General features: G+C 36.6%; 1 protein-coding gene and 1 long non-coding RNA gene across 2 annotated transcripts; both read left to right on the top strand.

Annotated features, from left to right (window-relative positions):
* Positions 1–211: 211 nt before the first annotated feature.
* Positions 212–2,343, top strand: LOC128990725 (uncharacterized). Its single transcript, XR_008490559.1, has 3 exons — positions 212–681; positions 1,428–1,503; positions 2,267–2,343. It is a non-coding gene; the product is annotated as an uncharacterized LOC128990725 (long non-coding RNA).
* A 177-nt stretch (positions 2,344–2,520) lies between these two features.
* LOC128989042 (beta-1,3-glucan-binding protein 1-like) lies at positions 2,521–17,991 on the top strand. The gene is made up of 13 exons (XM_054410899.1): positions 2,521–2,549; positions 2,631–2,731; positions 2,813–2,909; positions 2,995–3,095; positions 3,177–3,277; positions 3,545–3,782; positions 8,746–8,903; positions 11,036–11,160; positions 11,879–12,051; positions 12,415–12,657; positions 14,589–14,728; positions 17,215–17,316; positions 17,820–17,991. Exons 1-13 carry the CDS (start codon positions 2,521–2,523, stop codon positions 17,919–17,921), a joined length of 1,710 nt encoding a protein of 569 aa, XP_054266874.1. The 3' UTR covers positions 17,922–17,991.
* The last annotated feature ends 1,621 nt before the right edge of the window (positions 17,992–19,612 follow it).

Raw genomic sequence — 19,612 nt, 5'->3', positions numbered from 1 at the left:
ACAATAATAAGACAACAAGCAAAAAAAATCAACGCAAATCTAATAACTTGATAGACTAATCCTATCCTATAATCTAAAAAAAAGCAAACTACGAGCAAAAAATTTTTCTGTCCGAGGATTTAAGATTTTTTCTATAATATGGGGTATTTTTTCCACGAGAAATCGATTGGAGTTGATCACAAGCTATCCCATTTATCTGCTACAGCAGAATATGCAGAAATCCGCCTGTTAAACGAGGAAAACTGGCTGAGAACAGTTTCTATTATAAATGTGATAAGTAAATTTAATTTTGTCTTAACTGGCTAAACCCACAGAGACGTCAGTCGTGGGTTATGGTCAGGGTCAACATCAAGTTATCGCAGCAGCTGGTAGTCCAATCAACTGGTCGGTTTGAGAGCCAGTCTGTTGGAAGTCGGCAGATGTCACTACAGTTCTCTGCATGCTGGGGAAACCAATGTTCGCCAAGTAAATAACGCAAGGACAGTGTTACGAAGCTATAATCGGTCTTTTACCCGGCATGATAATTGACAAAGTCAATGATACTTACAGTTTTGATCCCTTTGAGTGACGTTTGTGACATCTAAAATCTGTGTAAATTGGCTGCTGTGTTAGTTATGACACGAGGAAACGTATGTGCTATTATTTCCTTGATTGTGTGTCTTTCATCAAGAACCCTAAGTGGTAAGTGATGAATTCATATATTTATAGTAAATGGCGACTTTTTTACACTATACAATCAGATTGTTGATAGTTAATGTTTTGTTGTGGCAACAGTTCTGATTTTCCTTTGCTAGTTATTTTCATTCTTCGAGCTTCTGCTTCTGGTTTGTAAGGGTTAAGTGGCAATATTTGATATACCCTTAAAATTCACAGTGTTGTTTGTAGTTGTGTTTAAAACCCATAATATTTGATCTGATGTTTTTTTTTTCTATCACGTCCTTTTACAACGCTGTGTTAATTATATAACCTAATAACGTTTCTGCTTATTCCACTCACCATTGAGACTATATTAATTCGAAAAAATTTTCTACATTACGTTTTAGACTTTAATTTAAATGTAGATAGCCAATCCTTCAGTTTAAACTTTTAATTACAGACCTATTGTAAGCCAAAAAAAAAACCCGTTTATAAATATGTATTTATAAATAAATAGGCTACTTTTTAAACATGAAACCTGATTGAGGTTAAAGTCAAGAAATTACATAAATTGTAATTTAGTTGTTTTATTTACAACAAAAATATACAAACACAACAAAAATTTAGAACAAAATTTTGCACAAGTAAAATGGTATTGCGTTATTCGTTTTGTTTTGTAAATATGTTTTGAACCCTATTAAACGGGTCCCTTCGTTGTCTATAATTCTACATACAGCTTATAATCCATTCACTATCTCTTTTTTAGGCTTCTAAAACATATGTCTTTTCAGTTCAAGGCGATTCAAACGGTCGTCCTCCTCAGTCTGAGAATGAAAGATTTGTCGTTCATGTTCGGAAAACTGTCAGGTAATAAACCATGCAATAAAGTTTTCTTGGTCATAATTAAAAAAAAATACTAGTGTACTTGTTGCTCGAATTCGAGCAATTGCAAAATATTACAGGCGTTATTTTAAAACGAATAACGGTCATAATTTACGATGACTTTAAAAGAGTCGATTCGATGATTACGAAAATATTCACGATGTACATAACAGTTCGATATAATCAACATTTCTTATAAATATTATCATTTTTCAAAAGCTGATCTTGTTTTTTAGTGTTTTCTACAAATTTTTCCCACTCATAGCCGCATTAGGTTGTTTAAAATAGAGATTATAAATTCTAAAAAAAAATACATTATCACCATTTCTTCTACTTGGTGGTTTTTAATGACTTTCCTATGTTACCAAAGTATGCAAATCGGATCATTCAATGATAGCTCAAGAAATGCAGCACAGTGTTTATTCTGGTTTCTTTTTATTAAATCAAATTGTCCAGGCTTTCTCGCTTTATTCCATTGTAATGTTTACGCCAACAAATATTCAAATAGTATTTAAATATTTAATTTCAACCAAGTGAGGAAATGTTTGTAGCATAAGTTTCCTTAAATAGCAACTAAAATACTGGTGTACGAACCCTGACCAGTTACAGAACAGCCACTACTCCCTCAACGGACACAAATGCCGTACTGGAGATACAACCTTAGCTTGTCAGATGATACCTGGAGCCTACGTTCCTACAGACTGAGTCATCTACTGTAACTGTATGTACTGACTGTTGTGTATATCAGGCAGGTACAAGGAGGCTGGTGTACGATCCCTGACCAGTTACAGAACGGACGTTACTCGCCCAGCAGTAAGAGATGCCTTACTGGAGATACAACCCCGGCTTGTCAGATGATACCTGGAGCCTACGTTCCTACAGACTGAGTCATCTACTGTAACTGTATGTTCTGACTGTTGTGTATATCAGGCAAGTACAAGGAGGCTGGTGTACGATCCCTGACCAGATACAGAACGGCCGCTACTCCCCCAGCAGTAAGAGATGCCGTACTGGAGATACAACCCCGGCTTGTCAGATGATACCTGGAGCCTACGTTCCTACACACTGAGTCATATACTGTAACCGTATGTACTGACTGTTGTGTATATCAGGCAGGTACAAGGAGGCTGGTGTACGATCCCTGACCAGTTACAGAACGGCCGCTACTCCCCCAGCAGTAAGAGATGCCGTACTGGAGATACAACCCCGGCTTGTCAGATGATACCTGGAGCTTATGTCCCTACATACTGAGTCATCTACTGTAACCGTATGTACTGACTGTTGTGTATATCAGGCAAGTACAAGGAGGCTGGTGTACGATCCCTGACCAGTTACAGAACGGCCGCTACTCCCCCAACAGAAACAGATGCCATACTGGAGATACAACCCCGGCTTGTCAGATGATACCTGGAGCTTATGTCCCTACATACTGAGTCATCTACTGTAACCGTATGTACTGACTGTTGTGTATATCAGGCAAGTACAAGGAGGCTGGTGTACGATCCCTGACCAGTTACAGAACGGCCGCTACTCCCCCAGCAGTAAGAGATGCCGTACTGGAGATACAACCCCGGCTTGTCAGATGACACCTGGAGCCTACGTTCCTACACACTGAGTCATATACTGTAACCGTATGTACTGACTGTTGTGTATATCAGGCAAGTACAAGGAGGCTGGTGTACGATCCCTGACCAGTTACAGAACGGCCGCTACTCCCCCAGCAGTAAGAGATGCCGTACTGGAGATACAACCCCGGCTTGTCAGATGATACCTGGAGCCTACGTTCCTACATACTGAGTCATCTACTGTAACTGTATGTACTGACTGTTGTGTATATCAGGCAGGTACATGGAGGCTGGTGTATGATCCCTGAACAGTTACAGAACGGCCGCTACTCCCCCAACAGACACAAATGCCGTACTGGAGATACAACCCCGGCTTGTCAGATGATACCTGGAGCCTACGTTCCTACAGACTAAGTCATCTACTGTAACCGTATGTACTGACTGTTGTGTATATCAGGCAGGTACAAGGAGGCTGGTGTACGATCCCTGACCAATTACAGAACGGACGTTACTCCCCCAGCAGTAAGAGATGCCGTACTGGAGATACAACCCCGGCTTGTCAGATGATACCTGGAGCCTACGTTCCTCCAAACTGGGTAATCTACTTTAGCTGTAACCCTGGCTACAAGCTAAATACAACCAAGCTCGTTGCTGCTTGTTTTAATGGTAATTGGATCCCATGGCTGGCCCAATGTGAAAGTGAGTATATAAATATTATAAGTAAGCTTATTTATAATGTTATTTTTACAGTATCATATTCCTATATCCTTAGACATAAAGTTCATCATAAGTTTTCAATTTTATAGTAAAAAAATATATGTTCTGGAAACTTGGTTTGAAAGATTCAAGGGTAATGTTTCTATCACTTCCGAAGGCAAAACATTTCGTTGTTACGGACAGGTTACGGAATTAAAAAACGTGACGTCGGACCACTTATCCCTCTCTGAGTTTATTATGGCATAGAGTATGTTTAATCTATGATTGGGTTGAGGTGTCGCTTCAGCTTTGGGGCACTTTTCCCTAACAATCTTTACAGTTTAATTGTTTTTTTTATTATTTAAATATAAATTAAAATATCAAAAGAAACTACCAGATTTATAAACGTCATCTTCCCAGAAATTAAAACGAAATTTCTCTTATTTGCTGACGACATTAAGTTGTTCAACAAAGAAACCTCCACACATAACCAAGAAATGCTCCAACACTCGATTAAAATCAGCAAATAAATGGTGCATCTTAAATGCAATGGAGCTCAATGTCTCCATTAATTGTAGCTATGTTTCTCAGTCGCAGTAACTTAGTTCATGAGTATGACTATTGCATCGACAGCGTGGTCGATAAATTCAGGGATCTTGGTGTAATCACTGTCCCTTCACTCAGCCCACATGATCACCTGATCCATATATCCTCAAGAGTATCTTCTCTTCTGGGGTTTATTCAACGCTCTACAAGATCTCTAAAGTCTCCCTTGGCACTGGTCACGCTGTACAAATCTCGAACCCGACCAATCTTGGAGTACTGCTCTGTCATCTGGAATCCTTATCAAACTGGCCATATTGAAATCTCAAACAGGATTCAAACACGAATACTCAAACTACTGGGTCTAAAACTCGGGTTTCCTTTCATCGACGTTCCTGTAGCAGCTCTCGAGGTGCAGTTCGGCCTTCAACCGCTTCCCCTAAGACGACAAGTCAACGACATTGTCTTCCTTCTCAAACTGGCAAATGGGATCATTGACTTCCCCGAACTCATGAACGAAGTGGACTTAAACGCTCCCAGGTGAACCCGATCCAGAGCTGTCTTCAAAAGGAGATATCAGCCCACGAATTATACCCTTAACCACGGAATCTCCAGACTGCTGAGACTTAGCAAAGACGTCTGCCCACACCTAGACTTCGTTGGGCCATCACCAGCATCTTTCAGACGTGATGTCCAGAGGCTGCTCTTCTGACACCTCTCCGCTCTCTATCAGTGTTGGTTGTTTGGTGGTGCCTCTAAAGGGCCACACGCTAGATATAAGTTCAATCTATAAGACGCCGGGGAGTGCTGGTTCGTATCCCGTGGTGGGATTTGTGGTCTTGTAGTTCCTTGGTGGTGCCTTTTAAGGACCACACGCTCAACAGTGTGAATTGCTGAATTGTCATTGTTGTTGGCATTCTACCAACAAGATTTTTCCCCCAGAGCCATACTTTTGTTTGCTTTATATGTTACGTTAGCTTTTGTCATATTTTATTAGGTTGCTACCTACTGTCATAGTTTATTATTGTTGTGTCTAGTAAATTTATTGCTGTAAATTATTTACAATGTTGTCATTTTTTATACATATTTACACTGATTGTTATTGTTGATAATTATTTACACAGGTAGTTGTTATTGTTATTCATTTATTCACAGTGTTGAAACTGTTGTAATTTCGCCAGAACTGTTCACCACCTTCCACCACTACAATTTCTTACGTATGCATATAATGTTTTCTTATGTATTTTGTATCTTGTTGCATGTATGTCTTATCACATGTATTATTTTGTAAAATGGCGAATGCCGTTGAAATGAATAAATAAAAAATAAAGAAAGAAACTAAACTGTATTTAATAAAGACAAAAATACAAGACATCATGAGTAAAGTAAGTAAATTAGTATATTTCGTACCTAGGGCCGAAAATTAGGTTTTGCCGGCTCGAGATAGTTTTTAAGTTCGAGACGAAGTCGAGAACTTAAATCGATCGAGAGCTGCAAAACCATTTCGGTCCGTGGTACGAACGCTATTTTTCACCACACTATACCCTATTACCACTATTCACGACTATAATATAGTCAACACAACTACAACTTTAAGGTTATGTGAAGAAATAATTTGAAGAATCAGCAAAAATAAAAATAAATAGTTGCTAGGCAACGGTGATAATAACACAATTCTATTGCAATGCTATGGATTTTGATTGTGTATTTAAAATGCATTCATGTTTTAAGTAAGTAATCGGACAGCTGATTTTGCGGCCCCGGCCTGTAAAAACCTGCTCGGTCCCCAAATTATGGACAGCTGGCATCGCCAGCAAAACGTAACTTTCGGCCACCAAATAACGTATGTAATACAGCCAAAAACATCATAGTGTGGTGAAAAAGTAAGTTTGAGCATTGTCTGGTTAAATCAATATACAATAATACTAGTAACTGTCAATATACAATAATACCGTCTGTCTGTGTTTATGTGTTTTTTATAAAAAATAAAATAATAACTCCTAAATAGTCTGAGATAGAGCGTTGAGATTTTGTAAAATTATATACCTTATTAAGACCTTTTTTTCTTATACCAAACAGTCATCATCGGTTTCAAAATGGTGGCCTTTTAAAACATGTGATGACAAATATCATGAAAACTTTAAAAAAAATCACAAGATACAAAAAAGTCAAAAGATTTTATGTACTTTTCATTGATACCTTATTTGTTAGTAATTTGATAAATAAATAACAGATAAATATACTCTTTCCATAATGTATGACCACTTTTCTCCATTTAAACATGTACTCCTTTTACATTGTGTAATAGTAGTTTACGCAACGATTGCGTTAAGTTAGTCTTTACGACACGAGTAGAAAATTTAAGGCACGAGCCTTGGCGAGTGCCTTAAAAACTTCTACGAGTGTCGTAAGACTATTAACGCGAGTTGCGTACACTACTTTACCTACGACCGTTTTTTAATTACTAACAATCTGGGTTTTAATTACTATCAATCACTACTCATAACTTCCTAGAGAGGTTATGTTTCCGTTTATTGTCAGTGCCAATGAAAGGAAAGTGATGCAACGACTTATTGTATAATCAGGTGATTTCCTGTAATTACATGTTTGTAAAACTTCGTTAAAAAAATACGTTACTTTTTCAGGCAATAGGCTCTGCTAGCAGCATTCTTACCATAAATAATGTATCAGGTACAATAAGGGAAATATTGCATATTTTTTTGGACAACTGAATAATATAGTGCTACAGTTAATCTACAGTTAGATCTCAGCATCGAATATGTGGTCCACAACGAGTTGGGTGAAAAACTGGTTAAGAGGGTTTCATAATAAACCAGAAGCACATTTATCATTTATAAATTTAACCTTATTTTGTTTCGTCCATTTAATGAATTGCTTATTGTTGATAATTATTTACACAGGTAGTTGTTATTGTTATTAACTTATTCACAGTGTTGTAACTGTTGTAATTTCACCAAAGCTGTTCACCACCACCACCACAGTTTCTTACGTATCCATATAATGTTTTCTTATGTATTTTGTATCTTGTTGCATGTATGTCTTATCACATGTATTATTTTGTAAAATGGCGATTGCCTTTGAAATGAATAAATAAAAAATAAAGAAAAAACTAAACTGTTTTTAATAAAGACAAAAATACAAGACATCATGAGTAAAGTAAGTAAATAAAAACATATGGTTAAATCCATATAGAGTATAGCGTTATTGCTTAGGTCAAGAAAAACACATTTCACCATAGGAACATTAGTCCAGTCAAGGAATGAGGTGTAGAGTGCATGAGCAGGTAACTGAGCGATTCCTTCAGAAACTTGTTCAGGGGGCTTAGGGTGTTAACATACCAAAAGTCCTGACTCCTAGGTGGTGAGCCGGGGTGGTGGGGGAAAGAGGGGGGGGGTAAAGGTACGCATTTTGGATTTTTTATTATATCTCGAAAACTATCAACTTTTTGTATACTATACTAAATTATAAAATTGAGAAGATAAAATTTTCTACAAGAAAAGTATATAGTTTTCAGATTACGAGTTATTACTTATCTTATTAAAATACTTCTCCCATAAGAAATACATTAGTATGCGAAATGGGGCGAATCCTATCCGCCCAAAGGAAATATAACTGATAGTCTAGAAATCTTTGTGAAATTTCCAGCAATTTGATACTTTAATCATAATTTTTTTTCCAAAAATTAAAGCGAGAGTGAGCGTTTAAGAACGGGATGATTTGAGGTTTTTTTATAATTCTTAATAAAAAACACCAAAACACCACATTTTTGTTACCTCGCCCTCGCCTTAAATTTGGACCAAACAAAACTTCAATATACTAAATTGTTTTAAAGGTCTTCAAAATAGCTTAGACAGAAGTTGGGAAATGTTATGTTTTAAAGTTAAAAAATTTTAAGTACAAATTTTGACCCCCATATGAACATTAAAATAAGATAATTTGTATTGCCTATCCCATTTTAAACTTTTGTGTGTGAAATTTAAAATTAAAGCCTTCACTTTAAGATTCTAGAGGACAAGCATACATTTGTCAATGATACTTCATATATTTTAATTAAATCTCACCAAATTTTCAGTCGGCAGAATCAAAATAATCATTATATTACCATTCAAGATGAATGCATGACAACTGATGGGATTGGTGTATTACATTCAGCATTTTAATGACTGTTCCATTAGATATTCGCTTATACACTGAGAGTCCAATGATCTATGACAGCTTGGCCAATGCCAAGAAATACTAAACACCTTTGACCAAAGCCCTTCGATTGTTAGACCCATTCTTCGAGATTAAAGTGTTTAATGTTCCTCGTAACTTAGTCGAAGGGATGTCTACAAAATTCTAAACTCTCATTAGTATCTGTAATTAGTTGTTGTGTAAACATAAAAGTGTTGTGGTTTGTCAGAGGAGTCAAGTTTGGAGCCGTGTGCCAAGTCAGGCACTATTGTCAACAGTAGCAACAATCGGTTAGACAGCTGCAGCGGCGATGTCGTGTTTGAGGACTCCTTCAACGGTCAACTCAGCGACATGTGGAGACATTCCGTCCTTATTGGTGACACTCCGGTGAGTAAAGGTTCTTGGCATGCTTTGCTTTTAGCGAATTTCCTTATAGGGAAGTAGCTATTACCGTAGGTGGCACGGTAAGACCTAGACCCGGGACCAATTTACTTTTTCATTTTGATGTCCCCAGAGGCCAAAAACACTATTCGTTCAAATTTTTATATATGTATATATATATATATATACTTATATATATATATAGACTTATATATATATATACGTCCGTGAACGCGATAACTTGAGTAATTTTTGTCCGATTTTGATGAAATTTGGTTTAAAGGTGTAAAGCGGGATAAACTTGAATGAGTTCGCGAACCAGCACGATCGGACCATGGAAACGGGGCTTTACGGGGGGTTTAATGGGGTAAAAATTGGTTTTTCTTACTTTTGACCCTCAAAACACAAAATTTCCCAATTTCTCTTTAGGCCTTTTTAAAGAGCTTAAAAAAACAAATAATTTAGTATATAAAAGTATTTTTGTTCGATTATTAGTAACGGAGAAAATTAAAAAAATTGTAAATTTAAAATTCCCATGTTATTCTTATGGAGAATATTGTCAAATGTTGTAGTTTGCTTGTTTATGAATATATTTTGATCAAACTTGGCAAATTTATTTATTTTGTACTAAGCTATCAATATTTTACTCAAAAACACACTTTATTAGTTTCCTTGTAGCAGCAAACCTAGGTACTCGTTAAACCTAATGTTATTAAAATATATTTAACTGAAAATCAATTCAGACAAATGGAAATTCGCTTAGTCGGCAGGTTTGCTGCGGCGGGGGTATTTGTTAATTCTTTTAGTTCTTCGCCTGTAGTCCCGAGAGAGTATGGAAATAATTGTACCTGTATCGGTATGAAGGATGTTTCAAAAATTTTCAATTAACAATCAAGCTTTCAGTAATCCAAAATCACTTGAACTATTTTATCAAGTGTCCTTATTTGATGGATATTGTTTGTTTAAGCCTTTAAGAAAACTGGTTGAAAGTTTGAATACTTAACGTTTGGTATCAACATTATATAATTTAAATGTGGAGTAAACGGACATGAACAAATTTATTACAAGTACAGAGGTTATCAACTATTTTTAAAAAGGAAAATTCATAAATTATATGTATCCTAGCACTATATGATCCTAGGCAAGAAAGGGTTTAATTTTGAGCAGTTATTATTGTAAATAGCATAACATTTGTTGTTGGGTTCCTCGGGCTATGTGTTGAGCTGTATTTGTTACGAGAAGAAAATATCTCAACTAATTTAACTTTCTTTATATTTGTGTCCTTAATCCTTGGCCGAAGATGTCGGATAGATTGAGTCAGAGCTTTAGATTGAAAATACTGTTTCAGTCGGGAAACGGACACTCTGCCAACGCTGTTTCCTACTGTTTGTTGTGGAGGGTATGTTTCTAGAAGGTACCTGACCTCAGCTTGTGCTTTACCCAATAAATCCGGGAATCCCCCAGAAATACTCGTTGGGTGGTAAACAAGGTCGTTAATAAAGGAAGCAGGTGCAGTAACATTGGGGCAAAACCTTCTGAGGAATGCATATTACTAGAACACTACTCCTAATCTTCAGGATTTGTAACTCGGGAAGTAACAACGGGTTGTGAATATCCGCTCCAAATAAAACTAGTTTTGTTTTGAAATTCAAGCATCAAAAATATACAAATGCCTACAAATAGAATTTGTTAGGTTTTATGCTTCTTTTATTACGATATTTAATAGTGCACATCCTGTATCACCCCTTCCCTACAACTTGTACTTCCCTCTTACCGACCTTTTAAAATAACCTATAGGTAATATTTCGGGGAGAATAGATTTTGCGGAGGGGTGGTTTCCCAGAATCACTCTTGGCAGACTGTCCTAAACTCGTTTCAGTCTTTACTCGTATTGAAATTAATGTGACATGACTTTTTCCACCAAGTGTCAATGTCTCTATTTATCATAACTTATTTACGTAATTTATTGATAGTCATTGAATGGAAGGGATGGAGTTTGATCTGAACTCAAGAAGCAATATGCAAACCCTTTAACCTAAAGTTTTTTTTTTTTTTTTTGACAGTGGTTGTTAGAGATGATTGCATGAAATAATACCTTGCCCTACACACATTTCTACTATACATTGTTCATCTTTCAGGACGATATGTTTAACGTTTTCCGAGATGACCCGCAAAACAGCTTCACCAGTGAAGGGAACCTAGTGATCAAGCCGACAGTGTTTAATGCTGGTTACGTCACGTCAGGGTTACTGCATCTACAAGGGTCAGTAAAATGATAAAGTCAGTTATAAAACAATAATCAATAGACGTAGCAACAAACGTTAAACATTGTACTTCATCGTTTGTAGTTATAGAATAAATATGTTAATTTGTATAACATAAAATAGTCTAAATGAATTAATAATGGATCATTTATTGACTGATAAAATTACAGGAACGAAGTCACTCGAATCCAATCTCTAATAATTTTCATCATCTTTTGTTGGTAAGCATCTCTTCAAGCAAGCCTTCTAAATTAAATCATAACAAATAACAAATCTTCTGGTTATATATATGAAACATAAATTTACTTTACAACATTAATAAATTTTTTAATCCATCTCTCTTCAAGTAAGTTATTCTTTAGGCTTAATATCCACCATGAAACCTCTTTACGATACACACTTATGCAAACCTTGGCTGTGTGTTGTAGCCAATAATTATTTAAAATTATACAAAATGGCCGTTCATTAGGGAAAATGGAAGACAAGTGTGCATAAGGGACGCCATTTTCTTTTGATTCTTGTCATTCGCCAATTAGGTCTGATGATGATTGGAGTGTCCAATCGAAATAGATAACCACTTACCTTATCCAATTATCTTTTATATGTATTTACCGTCTTGTGAGTGAACAGTATTAGTGTAAATATGTTATTAAAAGTGTTATTTGGCGTATTATTGTGCTTGCAAATAATGATTATAAAAGTATTTTTATATTCCAGCTGCACAGCTCCAGAAGGGTTAGAGATGTGGTTATGTAATCGGACAGGATTCCCCTTCAGCATTCTTCCTCCAGTTGCTTCAGCCAGAATACAGACCCGAGATTCCTTCAGCTTCCGCTACGGCGTGGTCGATATCAGAGCTAAGTTACCCAGGGGTGACTGGCTGGTGCCTGGTGGGTATAAGAATATACTACGAAAGTTTATAGAAGTTGTATATAACACAAAACTACATTTATTTATGTGCTGTATAGCCGTTTAGTATTTTGTTATATAGAAAACATGTAGATCAATCATCTTTATTTAAACACAGGTGCACTGGCACAGAAGCTGTGTAACTAGTGATGACAGTGAAAACATTTGGGGGTGTTTGAAAAATCCATAGGTTCCTATTTAGGTCTAGGAAGTTTTCGTTTTACCTACCTAACTTCTCCAACACTTATTAATACTAATTAATCACTATATGACCTTCTTGTATTACGTATCCACAATTGTAAACCGCTATATAAACTACCTCTACCCTAAATCCCTGCTCACAGAGTTATGGCTAGAACCAAAGGACCACGTCTACGGTCCAGGGTTGAGCTCAGGACGGATCCGGATAGCGTTGGTCAGAGGTAACTCTGAGCTGCAGTGTAAGGACGGCGACCTAGGACTCCAACGACTGGAGTCCGGTGTTCTCCTGGGTCCAGAGGACAAAGTCAGGAGAAGATCCATCCGCACCACTTTGCCTGACAGCTGGCTCGATGAGTTCCATAACTACAGTCTCATTTGGAAACCTGGTAAACCATTAGTGTTTAAACAAGACGAATTGAGATATTACTCTTTGTTTCCTGACTTAAATTTATTATCATGCATTACTTTGGGTTAACTATATTACGCACAGACATTCTAAGATATTAAAAAAAAACTTTTTAATCATAGTTTTCCTCATAGAATATGAGACGACAATATTGTCAATATTACTCTCAGTATATAAAACACTCCCGTGCGTGTTAAATACTCGTATTTTACTAGGTTCGCAACATACCAACAATTTATTGGAGGAAGTTTCTTTGAAAATATCTCTTGATCACGTTATAGAGTCAATAAATACATGTTAAGTATCTTCATAAAGTAAAAGTCGACTCCAAGCTCTATTTCTTCTTACCAGCATGGCTTCTCACCGGGTAGATCTTCTATGACAAATTTGATCAAGTTTTACTCCGACATCATTTCCTCGTTCTCCAATCGCAGGCAGGTTGACACAATATTCCTAGAATTTTCCAGAGCCTTTGACAGTGTCAGCCACCCTTACCTTCTAGCTAAACTGTCGTCTCACGGGATCCACGACCCATTGCTGGTCTGGTTTTCGTCTTAACTCTGTGGCCGAAAACTGATGGTGAAGTTTGCTTCATGTACCCCAAGATCAATCTCTGCTACATCTGGTGCCCCCCAGGGCTTACATCTCAGTCCTGTTCTTTTCAATATCAACGACATCTCCAGAGTCAATCATGTCAAGCACCTCTTGTTCGCTGACGACATCAAGCTGTATTCAGCCATCAAATCTATCGATGACTTCTATGAGCTCCAGGATAGTCTTTCTGCTGTGGAGAGATGGTGTGTCGAGAACTACTGTATGTCTCTGAAAACTTCAAAATGCCTTATCATGACTTTTCACAGGACCTTGGTTCCTGTATTCTACAACTATAGCTTGAATGGGTACAATCTCGACAGAGTCTTTGAGATTAAGGACTTGGGTGTTATGTGCACTGCTTCATTGAGTCCAGAAAAGCACGTAGTGTATGTAAGTACAAAGGCAAATAATAACTTGGGTCTGATAACCCGATATTCACAACACTTTTGTCTCCCTTGGCACTGAAAAGCCTCTATTCTCACCTCGTCATATCCCATTTAGAATACTGCTCAGTAGTGTGGACCCCATACCAACTCTATCTTCAAGAAAGACTCCAGTCAATACAGGTCCGGTTTATCCGCCTGGTAGGTCTTCGCCTTGGATACCACTACGCAGATGTTCCAGTGAGCGTCTTGGCAGCTGTCTTGGATCTACGTACGCTGGTGTATAGAAGGAAAATCATTTATCTGATGTTCCTGCATTGACTGGTCAACGGAGAGATACTCTGCCCGGAGTTGCTTGAGCGGATTGGTTTCCATGTCCCAGCGGGTACCAGATTGAGGGAGCTATTTGCTAGGTGTTTATGAACAGCTTTATGAACGCTTTATGAACAGCACAGTGCCATCGCTCACATAGAAGCTCTGGGAAACTCTCTGCCACCTGAAATTGATCTCTTTAACTGCAGCGCCACATGCTTCAAAATATTGATCAGCTCACTTCCACTGGATTAATTAAGACCTGTCTACTCCAAGACTATACTCTCTCAATCAATTTTTAAATGCTTGTTATGTTCTTTCTTGTTCTCGTTGCTCTTTATTGTTCTCTTTATTCTCATTGTTACTCCATTGTTATTATTTTCGTTATTATTGTTATTGTTATTACTAGTAGCACTTTTTTTTTGTTATTTAGTCATCATTGAAGTTACAAAAGTTGTATTATGATTCTGTTATATAATGGTTTGTCCGTTAAATAAATAAATAAATAAATAATGTCTTTCATGAACAGTGAAAGTTACAGTGAAAGGTAGCCAATGGTAGTGTTATGAAGGGACGTTTTATGGCACTAAGTAATTCATAACAATTACTTTACTCTTTTCAGGAAGCATTTCTTTCAAGGTCGACAATGAGAATGAGAGAGAGCTGGCGTTAGATGGAGGGCATCTCTGTGGGGCTGACGCTGCTGATGCAAACTGTTCCATCTGGAGTAATGGATCAACCATCGCACCTTTCGATAAAGACGTAAATATCTCAGTAAAATGCATAACCTACATAAGTATACAGTACCACAATATATTGCATAAATAATTTTCGATATTGTGGTAATATTTGGCAATTTACTCTTTTCTATACTGTTTCATTTCATTTCATTTCATTTATTTCAACGGTAAACACCATTTATACAATAATAATAAATACATTTATGATACAGGCAATAAATCAGTCTTATGAGTAACAATAATAACAAGCAGAATAGGACTAGAAATTGATAACAAAAAGGATATAACAAACAAGAAATCACAATGTGTAACAAGAAAGGAGATTAAGAATAGAGAGGCAGTGTAAAACAGAGATGATAAAAATGGGAAATAACAACCAACAATAAATAGAAAACAACAACAAAAATTAATAACAGTGAATAAAAATATGAAACATCGATAACCAGCCTAAACAGATAATAAGCAGTAAGAAATTTAAAGTAACAATAGCAGAAACAGGACACTTGTTTAATCTTGTACTTTTTGTGGCCCATTAGTGGCACCACCAAGGTAAATCAACTTTCACATAATCTGGCTCAGCACAGAGCCGACCCGACTTCTGAAGGAGGCAGTTGATCCAGAGAAGAAGTCGATGTGTGTAGCAATTTGACTCCCTAGTAGATGCAATCTGGACAGACCGCTGAGGTAGGCCAAAAGTGTCGGCTGGGAGCGACGCTGGAAGGAGGTTCTGGAACGTGTCCCTCTAGGTACAGCAAGGTCAATATTCGACAATAGATCAGGGCAGTCGATAAGGGAGTTGATGAGTTTAGGTGCAGTGGTAGAGCACTATAATGGCTATGGTAGATGTGTTACTATAGCATACCGTAAATTAATAGAACCAATCTTCTCAAACCGTGTCCTCTCCCATTGCAAACGCAAAGCTTGAGTATAACTGCAATAAGCATTTTATACTTATACGCCAACCCCGTACGAAGGACGGGTACTCTGCTAGTAATCTCTAAATGCTGAGAATCGGCATTGTAAATTGAATGTTTATAGTTAGTAATATAAGAGTTTGAATAGTGTTTAATGAATCCTCCTCACTTTAAAATTACTGTGAAATAGGAAGAATTATGAAAGTAAATTAAAACAAAAATAAAATGGTTAAGCTTTTATTTGGAATTTTTTATGTTAAAACAAATATTCCTCTTGTAGAATTTTTACTGCTTTTAGCGGACCTTGAAATATCAGTGATGGTCGTGGCACTATTTGCTTTATTTTTGAGAATCGAAGTGAACTTTATTTAATTATGTGTATTATGAATGTATATTTCCCCCTATAGAAATATCACAACAGAATGTTTGCTTGCATCTATATATATAAAAGGCAAAGCCCTCACTGACTGACTCACTCACTCACTCACTCACTCATCACTAATTCTCCCTTTTCCCATTTACCTAGGAGGCTGAAATTTGGTACACTGATTCTTTAGGCATTAAATAGGAAAACTAAGTGGTTTTTATTCTGATCGGACTCTCGGGCTCCGCCCCAGTGGCTCTGGAATTTCCCATGTTAATCTTATGAGTACTTATATTTAAATGGAATTAATGAATCTTAACAGCTGTTTCAATTAAACAAGTTGGTTCTGTTCTATGATGTTCAATAGCATAAAAGTTACAAGGATTACCAACAGGGTGCAGCACTATTTTTTTTATTTATGACAACAGCTAATTTCCAACCAAAAGGTGAGTGAGCGTAGCGAACGAACTTTAACCTGGAGGCGTGTTAGCATAGCGAACGAGCTAACCTGGAGGCAAGTGAGCGCAGCGAACGAGCTCCAACCTAAAGGTGAGTGAGCGTAGCGAACGAACTTCAACCAGGACTTGAATAGTAGGCTCTTTAAATTTGTTAATATAGTTCGGCCGCTTAGAAAACGACCTGCGCGCTAATGCTAAACCAATGCTGGAGGAGGTCGCTTTCTAAGCGGCCGAACTATAGTTATGTATTTAAGGCTGTTACAAGTTAGTATTTGTATAGCAACTTTGTGTTTAACTGCGTTGCAGCAATAATGACCACCAATGGTAGGTGTACACTGTACAGGTTCAGGTTACTGTTACAGTTTTACATATCACTTTGACTATCAACTGGAAGTGACCACCAATGGTAGGTGTACACTGTACAGGTTCAGGTTACTGTTACAGTTTTACATATCACTTGGACTATCAGCTGGAAGTGACCACCAATGGTAGGTGTACACTGTACAGGTTCAGCTTACTGTTACAGTTTTACATATCACTTGGACTATCAGCTGGAAGTGACCACCAATGGTAGGTGTACACTGTACAGGTTCAGGTTACTGTTACAGTTTTACATATCACTTGGACTATCAGCTGGAAGTGACCACCAATGGTAGGTGTACACTGTACAGGTTCAGCTTACTGTTACAGTTTTACATATCACTTGGACTATCAGCTGGAAGTGACCACCAATGGTAGGTGTACACTGTACAGGTTCAGGTTACTGTTACAGTTTTACATATCACTTGGACTATCAGCTGGAAGTGAACGGGATTTTGCGGATGATTGCGTCAATCGAGGACAGCCCAAGCCTTGGAGGAATTTGGATTTCAAGGTAATATTTTAACATTGTAACGTCTACACGTCATTTTCAGCTTTTTTTACTGACTTTAATTTTTATACTGAAGTATTTTTGGTACAAATATTCAATTTCAAAAGCTTAATCCCAACGAGCATTAATACATGCACGGGTTAAAAGTAGAAGTACCAGCTGTTAATTCGTGATATTGAAATGTCTACTTACCAACGAAATCTAAACCAATAACAAGACTCCTCGATATATACTGTATGTTTCAACTACAGATTAATAGCAAATGTATTGTCCTCAATGTTGTCAATGCTTACCAATAAGAATAAAATGCAATGCATTTGATTACCCATAGTATATTCATAGTTTACCTACATCAGGTAATATTTTCTTATTTTTTACAATAAATTAGTCTAAATTTGAAATGTATGTAAATAGCTCTGGTTTGCATTTACCTAATATCTTTCCTTAAATACCACTGGTTGTTCCAAAAACTAATCGTACGAAAACCAAATATGTTGTTTGTTTAGGCCAAGAGCGATTTCTGGGACGACCGTGACAACTGGCGACTGACGTGGTCGGAGGCTGGGTCAGCTCTGTACATAGATCATATCCGGGTTACTGCACTCTGACGTGATGGAGTTTCTACTCATTATATGGGAAATTGTTTGACGATATTACTAAAGACCGTTATTATTTACAGCTTCAGTGTATTTCTTTATGTATGTACCCTAGTTTGAATTATGTGTATTTAGAATGTTACCTTCTATTATTTATTTATTCAATCAACAGTCAACACCATTTCATTAAATGATCACATAAAAATAGTATAACATAATGAAATTGGATAACAAAGATACATTGATAACTATAACAATAATAAGACAACAAGCAAAAAAAATCAACGCAAATCTAATAACTTGATAGACTAATCCTATCCTATAATCTAAAAAAAGCAAACTACGAGCAAACATTTTTTCTGTCCGAGGATTTTAGATTTTTTCTATAATATGGGGTACTTTTTCCACGAGAAATCGATTGGAGTTGCTCACAAGTGCTATCCCATTTATCTGCTACAGCAGAATATGCAGAAATCCGCCTGTTAAACGAGGAAAACTGGCTGAGAACAGTTTCTATTATAAATGTGATAAGTAAATTTAATTTTGTCTTAACTGGCTAAACCCACAGAGACGTCAGTCGTGGGTTATGGTCAGGGTCAACATCAAGTTATCGCAGCAGCTGGTAGCCCAATCAACTGGTCGGTTTGAGAGCCAGTCTGTTGGAAGTCGGCAGAGGTCACTACAGTTCTCTGTATGCTGGGGAAACCAATGTTCGCCAAGTAAATAACGCAAGGACAGTGTTACGAAGCTATAATCGGTCTTTTACCCGGCATGATAATTGACAAAGTCAATGATACTTACAGTTTTGGTCCCTTTGAGTGACGTTTATGACATCTAAAATCTGTGTAAATTGTCTGCTGTGTTAGTTATGACACGAGGAAACGTATGTGCTATTATTTCCTTGATTGTGTGTCTTTCATCAAGAACCCAAGTGGTAAGTGATGAATTCATATATTTATAGTAAATGGCGACTTTTTTACACTATACAATCAGATTGTTGATAGTTAATGTTTTGTTGTGGCAACAGTTCTGATTTTCCTTTGCTAGTTATTTTCATTCATCGAGCTTCTGCTTCTGGTTTGTAAGGGTTAAGTGGGAATATTTGATATACCCTTAAAATTCACAGTGTTGTTTGTAGTTGTGTTTACAAACCATAATATTTGATTTGATGTTTTTTTTTTCTATCACGTCCTTTTACAACGCTGTGTTAATAATTATATAACCTAATAACGTTTCTGCTTATTCCACTCACCATTGAGACTATATTAATTCGAAAAAACTTTCTACATAACGGTTTAGACTTTAATTTAAATGTAGATAGCCAATCCTGCAGTTTAAACTTTTAATTACAGACCTATTGTAAGCCAGAGAAAAAACCGTTTAATGTATTTATAAATAAATAGGCTACTTTTTTATACATGAAACCTGATTGAGGCTTTTTAGTGTAGATGTAAAGTCAAGAAATTACATAAATTGTAATTTAGTTGTTTTATTTACAACAAAAATATACAAACACAACAAACATTTAAAACAAAATTTTGCACAAGTAAAATGGTAATTGCGTTATTCGTTTTGTTTTGTAAATATGTTTTGAACCCTATTAAACGGGTCCCTTCGTTGTCTATAATTCTACATACAGCTTATAATCCATTCACTATGTCTTTTTTAGGCTTCTAAAACATATGTATTTTCAGTTGAAGGCG

The sequence above is a fragment of the Macrosteles quadrilineatus genome, unplaced genomic scaffold (genome assembly GCF_028750875.1).
Source record: "Macrosteles quadrilineatus isolate MER2022 unplaced genomic scaffold, UCM_ALF_1.0 Scaffold_3__2_contigs__length_128488019, whole genome shotgun sequence".
NCBI lineage: Eukaryota > Metazoa > Arthropoda > Insecta > Hemiptera > Cicadellidae > Macrosteles > Macrosteles quadrilineatus.
Note: the sequence above shows the minus strand (reverse complement) of the source record. Positions and strands in the feature narration are given on the sequence as shown.